Source organism: Gavialis gangeticus, unplaced genomic scaffold (assembly GCF_001723915.1).
Source record: "Gavialis gangeticus isolate Ggan-Ray unplaced genomic scaffold, GavGan_comp1, whole genome shotgun sequence".
Lineage (NCBI taxonomy): Eukaryota > Metazoa > Chordata > Crocodylia > Gavialidae > Gavialis > Gavialis gangeticus.
The window spans coordinates 168,008,041-168,015,065 of NW_017729024.1; the positions used below are offsets into that span (position 1 = coordinate 168,008,041).

The 7,025-nt window shown below is 44.3% G+C and overlaps 1 protein-coding gene across 2 annotated transcripts in view; it reads left to right on the top strand.

Moving 5' to 3' along the window:
- The window catches only part of KIAA1328 (KIAA1328 ortholog), a 238,998-nt gene that overhangs the window by 160,811 nt on the left and 71,162 nt on the right, over positions 1 to 7,025 (top strand). For both annotated transcript variants that reach the window (XM_019518094.1, XM_019518095.1), the window contains exon 7: positions 3,270 to 3,955. In XM_019518094.1, the coding sequence (XP_019373639.1) occupies positions 3,270 to 3,955 (686 nt within the window). The remainder of the gene's footprint in view (positions 1 to 3,269; positions 3,956 to 7,025) is intronic.

The window sequence follows — 7,025 nt, forward strand, 5'->3', positions numbered from 1 at the left end:
CCCCAGTTTCTTAATGAGAACGGAGTGAGAGACAGTGTTGAAGGCCTTCCAAAAGTCCAGGAAGACGATGTCCACTGCTACCCCTGCGTCTAAGGATTTGGTGACCTGGTCGTAGAAGGCCACCAGGTTGGTCTGACAGGACCTGCCGCTATCTGAACCCTAAGCATAATCTCCCCCGCTGGCCCCTCGTGGACATGCGCCAGGATAATTTTCTCAAACAGCTTGCCTAGGATCGAGGTAAGACTAACTGGCCTATAGTTTCCCGGGTCCTCCTTCCTCCCCTTTTTGAAGATGGGAACCACACTGGCCCTCTTCCAGTCCTCTGGCACCACACCAGAGCACCACGAGTGCTCGTACAGCCGTGCCAGGGGTCCCGCAATGACCTCAGCCAATTCCCTCAGTACTCAAGGATGGTGATCGTCCAGACCAGCTGATTTGAATATGTCCAGTCCTTCCAGACGTTTCCTGACTAGTTCCTCACTAACCCTGCGCCTAGGTGCACCTCCCCTGGGGTATAAGGGGGGCCCAAAGGTAGGGTGGCTGTTCTTGTCCATGCTCAGGAAAATGGAGGCAAAGAAATCGTTAAATCGGTTAGCTTTGTCGTCTGGTGTGATGACCAGATTTCCTAGCGTGTTCTGCAGGGGCCCCACATTACCCGGTACCTTCTTTTTGCCCCCTATGTATTTAAAAAAGGACTTCTTGTTGTCCTGGATCCAGGTCGCTAGTCTCAGTCCCATCTCCGCCTTGGCCTTCCTGACCCCCCCCTGCATCCCTGAGCAACCGCAGTATAGTCCTCCCTGGGGATGGCCCCTCCCTGCCATTGGGTGTGCCCCTCCCTTTTAGCTAGGAGACGTTCCCGGATGCTTTTGGTGAGACATGGGGGCTTTTGCGCCCTCCTGCCCCGTTTGATCCGTGTCGGGATTACCTCCCTTTGGGCTTGGAGGATCATCTCCTTAAGGAGTGAGCACTCTCCTTGGACACCCAGCTCCCCTCCCCTCTGGGACCTCAGTGCCTCCCCGACTATTCTATAGCATGGGAAGATGAGAATCAAGATTCATAATGCATAACTACATGATTATTGTGCCCTCTCCTCTCCTCTCCTCTGTTGTGTGCCTTGATGTCTTTCATGCCTTTCTTCAGTTCTGGTCATGAATTCCTGTGTTTTCTAGTTTGGAGTTATAAGAGCCTCAGGATTGGGGGGGTGTTATTTTGTATTTTTATTTATAAAGCTTCATGGACAGTAGTGCCATGCTTATAATAAACAGCAGCAAGTTGGCCTTTCTTGTAGCATGTTGCATTCGTGGTAGGTTGCCTTGACAGCTCCTCTGACTTCTGGGATATTCTGATATCCTGCACTTTTCACCCAGTCCAAGTACTCAGGGTTGTTCTTTCTGTTCACTGTGACATTAATGTCTACAACCCATCAGACCCCATGTGGCATAGCACGTCTTATATGGCTTTCAGACACACTATGGAGAATGTATTTTTGTACTTAAAACTAAAAGTAATCAAATATCAGTATAATCTCCATTATTTCCCCTTCTATAAATGGAAACTTGGAATAGGCAGGTTTAGGGGCAGTCAGATATATATGCGTCTGTTATTTCTGTAAGGATTATATCATAGAATCACAGAAAATGAGGGCTGGAAGGGACCTCAGGATGTCACATCTAGTCCAACCCCCTGCTCCAAGCAGGACCAGCCCTGACTACATCTTCCCAGACAAGGCTTTGTCTACCTGGGTCTTCAAAACCTCCAAGGATGGAGACTCCACCACCTCTCTGGGGAGCCTGTTCCAGTGTTTTACTACCCTCTTAGAGTTTTTCCTAGTATCCAACCTCAGCTTCCCTTGCTGCAACTTGAGCCCATTGCGCCTTGTTGTCATCTGCCCCCACTGAGAACAGCCCAGCTCCATCCTCTTTGCAGCCCTCCTGCAGGGAGTTGAAGGCTGCTATTCAATCCTCTCTTGGTCTTGTCTTCTCCAGACTAAATCAGCCTCAACATCTCCTCATAAGTCACATCCCACAGCCCCCAAACCATTTTCATTGCCCTCTCCTAACCTGTCCCTCTCCTAACCTGTGATATATTGTTTGTACCATTTAGCTCTAAGGTCTTTGGGCTGGGGATTGTCTTTGCATATGCAGACAGCACCCAGTTTGCTGCATATGCTGCTAGATTACAAATAATAGCTTCCCGGCCATCAGTGGCCACCAAATTTCAGCTTGCTCACTGTTTGCTAAAGTGGTTCGGTTATCTTTAACAAACCTGGCTTCTGCAATTAAACAAAATTAAATCTTTGACAAAGGCCCCGAGGGCCGAAACAGAGTTTAAATCCAATATGTTACTGAAATTAACACACAAGTCTAGGAAAAAAAGAAGCCGCGAGTGCATGATTCACTGCCGTTCTGATGTGCATAGCAACTCAGATGTTTAACTGTCGAGATAAACTGTTGGGCAAAGATATAGTCCAGGATGCAAGTAGGATTTTGATGTCCGTTGCATAATAGCCACGAGTGCAGCACAGCCCCTAGAGTTGGCTTGCATTGGGTTGACAAATGTAAATTACAGCGGCTTTCCTTCTTCGTGGTTTTATCAGAGTATAATCACTTGCCCAGCTTAATTGAAAAATCACTTACATTTATAGCGGAATTTAAACATGTTTTGTATTTAAATGACAGCTTTTGATGTACAACCATTTTTTACAGAAAGTAGTGAGTTTTTATCTGTGTTTCTGTAAAGATATTTCAAAAAGTCTCATCAAATTTCCAACGGTAAGTAATATCCCATTCAGTACAAGGTGAAATGTTTTACATCAAATCTCCTGCTGTGTAATGGCTAATCAAAGAGTATTTATAGTGGCTGAATGGATTTTTTGGCTTGGTATTCAGAATTAAACATTTTCAAACATTAACATTTAATGTTTTTTGCCACTCTTCAAGTTGATTTTATATAACCCCAGATACTCACAACTACTTGATACTCTGAAGCTACTTGTTTTATGCCAAGGATCCTGCAGGCAGCAGATTTGTGTTTTTATTGTACTTGTGTAGACTGAATGAAAAGCAGATTTGATAGCAGGCTCATCTCTGCCTTTTGATAAACCTTTGCTTGAGTCACGCTGGGTGTCTATCAGTAAAATGTAACGACTCCAGCGCTGGTACGACACCTTTATGCTGAGAGTTAATAAAAAAAAGTACATTTTTCTGAGCCAGGGCACAATTCTGCACATGCTTTATTTCAAATTTTGGAAATTTTTTCTCTTATTTTAGGTTTCGAACAAGAAGAGCCCTTGCCAGCCACCATGTTTGGAACTGGATGGTTCATACCTAGGTGTAGCTCGACAACAGACATTGTACAAGAACAGTAAAGCATCAAAGTCTGGAAGTCCAACTCTGGTTTCGGTACCTTGGCACTGTAGAAATAATCACGTTCATGGGACCACAGCCCAGTACAAGCAGGAGGAGGTTATGGATGAATGCCTGGTGGGAAATGGTCTGCAGAGAAAATGCAACAATATGATGTCATCCACCAAGCAAAGGAGCCCTTACTGCAAAGAGCTGGCTCAGGACACGGAGTGGGGAACGAATGAATTTCAGAGCACGTGTCCTCATCAAGCAGGTCACTGTTGCGCTTACAGAGAGGGAGGAAGCTCAGATAACACTCACAGCGGCCGTCAGGTCAGCCATGTACCCAGAAGACATTGTGGGCCACAATACGAAGGCTGCGATTACCTCGGGCACTCTCATGTTTCTGGACTGAATGACAGCATGGACTCTGGATCAAAAGAAATGGAGCATAGTAAAAGGCTATCTGAAGAAAGAAGGCAGCAGCTTCTACTGCAGAAACTGGAGCTGGAAATTGAAAAAGAGCGTCTCCAGCATTTGTTGGCTAAGCAGGAAGCAAAACTACTTTTGAAACAGCAACAGCTACATCAGTCGAGGCTGGATTACAACAGGTGAGTCTCTGAGGTTCCTAGTTATAAGAAATGTCTTTTATGTACTGCAGCACCCTACGTTGGTGGGAAATGTTGATAGACGTAGAGTAGGGCATGCTCCGTGCCCTAAAAAGCTTACAGCTTAAGCTAGATGAGACTTAAATGGATAGCGATAGCAAAAATTAGCTTTTAAGCAGAGATTTCAAGGAGAACGAGTGCTTTAGTGGACTAGAGCAAGGAGTACAAGGTGCTGAAAACAGCATGAAAGAAGTTGCCAAAACCACGAGTGGGAGAAAAAGACAAAGGGGAGCCGGAAGAGTTGGGTTGAACAGGATGCAGGAAAGGAAGTAGAGGAAAATGTGCACTGGGCTTGAGGTTCTTTGGGTAGATGTGGCATCTTTTATTAGACCAACTAAATAGTTGTAAAAAAAGTTTTTTCCAACTACTCACTTGGTCAAATAAAAGATGTCACATCTACCTGAAGACCCATGCCTGCCTATGTCCTTTGACCAACAACTGCCCATGTCCTACAACCAACAACCCAACTGGACATGAGTGCTGATGTGATATTAAGTATATAGATGTAAAGGACAGTGTGGTTCTGCACTCAGGGGACTACAAAATAAATTGAATTCAGCTGACTGAGAGCTCAGTCTTGAGGTGGTGCTGCTCTGCGGGTGGTGGTTGATTGGAAAAAATAAGTTCAAAGAGTTGGAGGCAGTTGTGTGTGAGGGGAAAACAAAAAAAAAAATTCAAAGCGTAGAGTACAATGGGATTAAAAAGAACAGAAGATACAGCATTGAGAGGTGCTTAGATACTAGGTGGGTCATTGGAGGAAGGAAAGAAGAGCAGAGATGAAGACGGGCAGAACTGTGCGATGTCTCAAGTCGATGAAGATGCCTGGACTGCATGTAGATGCTGCAAGAGCATCTTGGAAAGTTTTTGAATAGGGGCTTGATGTGGTAGGGGAAGAAGCCAGATTTAACAGTGGCATAGACTAGAGTGGAGCAGTCAAGGAGATGCGCTACAGTCACAGAGGAGAAAGTTGTCCTAATCAAGAAGAGAAGTAAGTCTATTGGATAGAAGGATTTCAGCAATGGGAACAGGGAGGAATTCCTAGATTCTAACAGACTTGTAGAAGAAGCATTGAGATTTGATGCTGATATTGGGGGATCCATCAGGAATCTGCTCTGTATCACCTTGGCCCCCTACACCTTACAAGTGCTGTAGAGGCACAAACCAGTTTCTCTTCCTTCCATCTCCGTCGCAGCCCCACAGCTGCTTTAGAGCGTTACAAGAGACTACTAAAGCTGAAATAGTTTTTGATTTGGCTGCGTAGGCTGCACTCTGCCAAGAAACATTCTCTGCTGCTTTTGTATGTAAGATGCAATCCAAAAATTAATTGTATTGTGTTTAGTTTTTAAATGCCTGTTTTATCACCGGCAATAACAATTGTTTGTGTTGGAAATGACGGAGGTCACAAACAAAGGATTATGACTTCAGGTGAGAAATAAGGAACAGATGGATTCTTAATCATCAAATATCCCAATTCCATGCATGTGTCCCACTGATGAAAAGTAAGAACAATATGAAGGACATGTAGGCAGCGTTGCTTTTAAAGTGAATCTTTTCCAGCATCTTCTGTGAAGCGTCAGCTGCTCAACAAAGGAGCTCTTGAATACTTTTATAATGATGTTCTTCTGGTTGCTATCACTGTACCTCTTTTAACCAGCTTCTGCTGAGAAGATTGCATGTTCTACGAAGCAGTAGTTGCTAGGGGAAAAAGCACGGAAGGGGAAACCATATGTGATTAGTCTGAGTCTTAAAAATATTTTCCATTACCTGTTCAGCCTGAGTTGCAAAACTGGATAAATGGGCCCGTGCCATTTCATCACCAAAAAAAGCATTTTCAAGACAAAAATATGAATACAAGACTTTTCCCTGATCTCTGTAGAGTTAAATACAGTTGAACTATTTGTGATAAAACATCTTCATGGATCTAATTTTACAGGTATTCCTCAAGCGTCACCTTTCTGCTCCAGTGGTATCACTCTTTTTCACCTACTGCTAACTGCTGAATTACGTTTATGCACTACAAACAATAAAGTTCAGATTTCCTTAAACACCCAGCTACAGCTTGCTAACTTGTCAGGAAGCCTTAACAAATCAGGGACTTAACTTATTCTCATCTTTTACCATCATGGTGATAATAAACATCTCCCCCCCCCACTCCCAGGAGGAGGTGGAAACAACTAATGTTAATTTATTTCTATTTGTCCTGGGTGGGAGGAATTTTGCAATGCTTAATTAGGCCCATTCTCAGCTGCTAAGGGTGTTGTCATTTGAATAAGAATAAGAGGCCCTGACCACTTACATTTGTGGCTATTAAAATTCCCATATCTCTTTCAGCAAGAGTAGGAGTTGGCTCTCTTTTTCTGTCCTAATCATAATTGTGGTGTGTCTCCCTATATTCCACCCTGCAGCTTTATAAGGAACAAGTTCCTTCAGTCCCTGGTGCTTTCCACGTAAAATAGCCACTGTATTTTATGCTGGAGGTAACTGTATTTTGTTTGTGGTGGGAATGACTCCTGTCAGGGTTTAACAGTACTGTAGGGTAGTTTTAGTTGCAGAAATGGCAGCAGCCAGTGACATGCTTAAGGTCTTTCATAACCCGGGGGGCTGGAAATGGAAACCATGTGCAAATGGCAATTTACCAGCAAGCTATTTCCCAAACCAAGGACCAGGCTAGGTTAAGATGGGGCATTATCTGCAGGACTTCTCCCCTAATTAAAAATGGAAAGAAGCTTTTATCTCTTATATTTTCTACAGCTGATATGAAGCTTTTGAGCTCTTGCAAATGATGATGAAGTGAGTGTTGCCACACTCGTGTATCGGAAGCATGAGGACCAGAAAGGTAGTGATGGGTGGAACAATCAATGTCAATAAGACTGTGGGCGCCCAAAGGAGGACTGCAAGGGCATTCATAGAGGATGCGGTTGGCCATCTGAACTTGAGCACTGCAGTTGCAGCCGGTGTCACTGGAAGGGCCCCAAGAGTGCATGCTTGCCTTAAGCTATCTAATGCCCGGTTT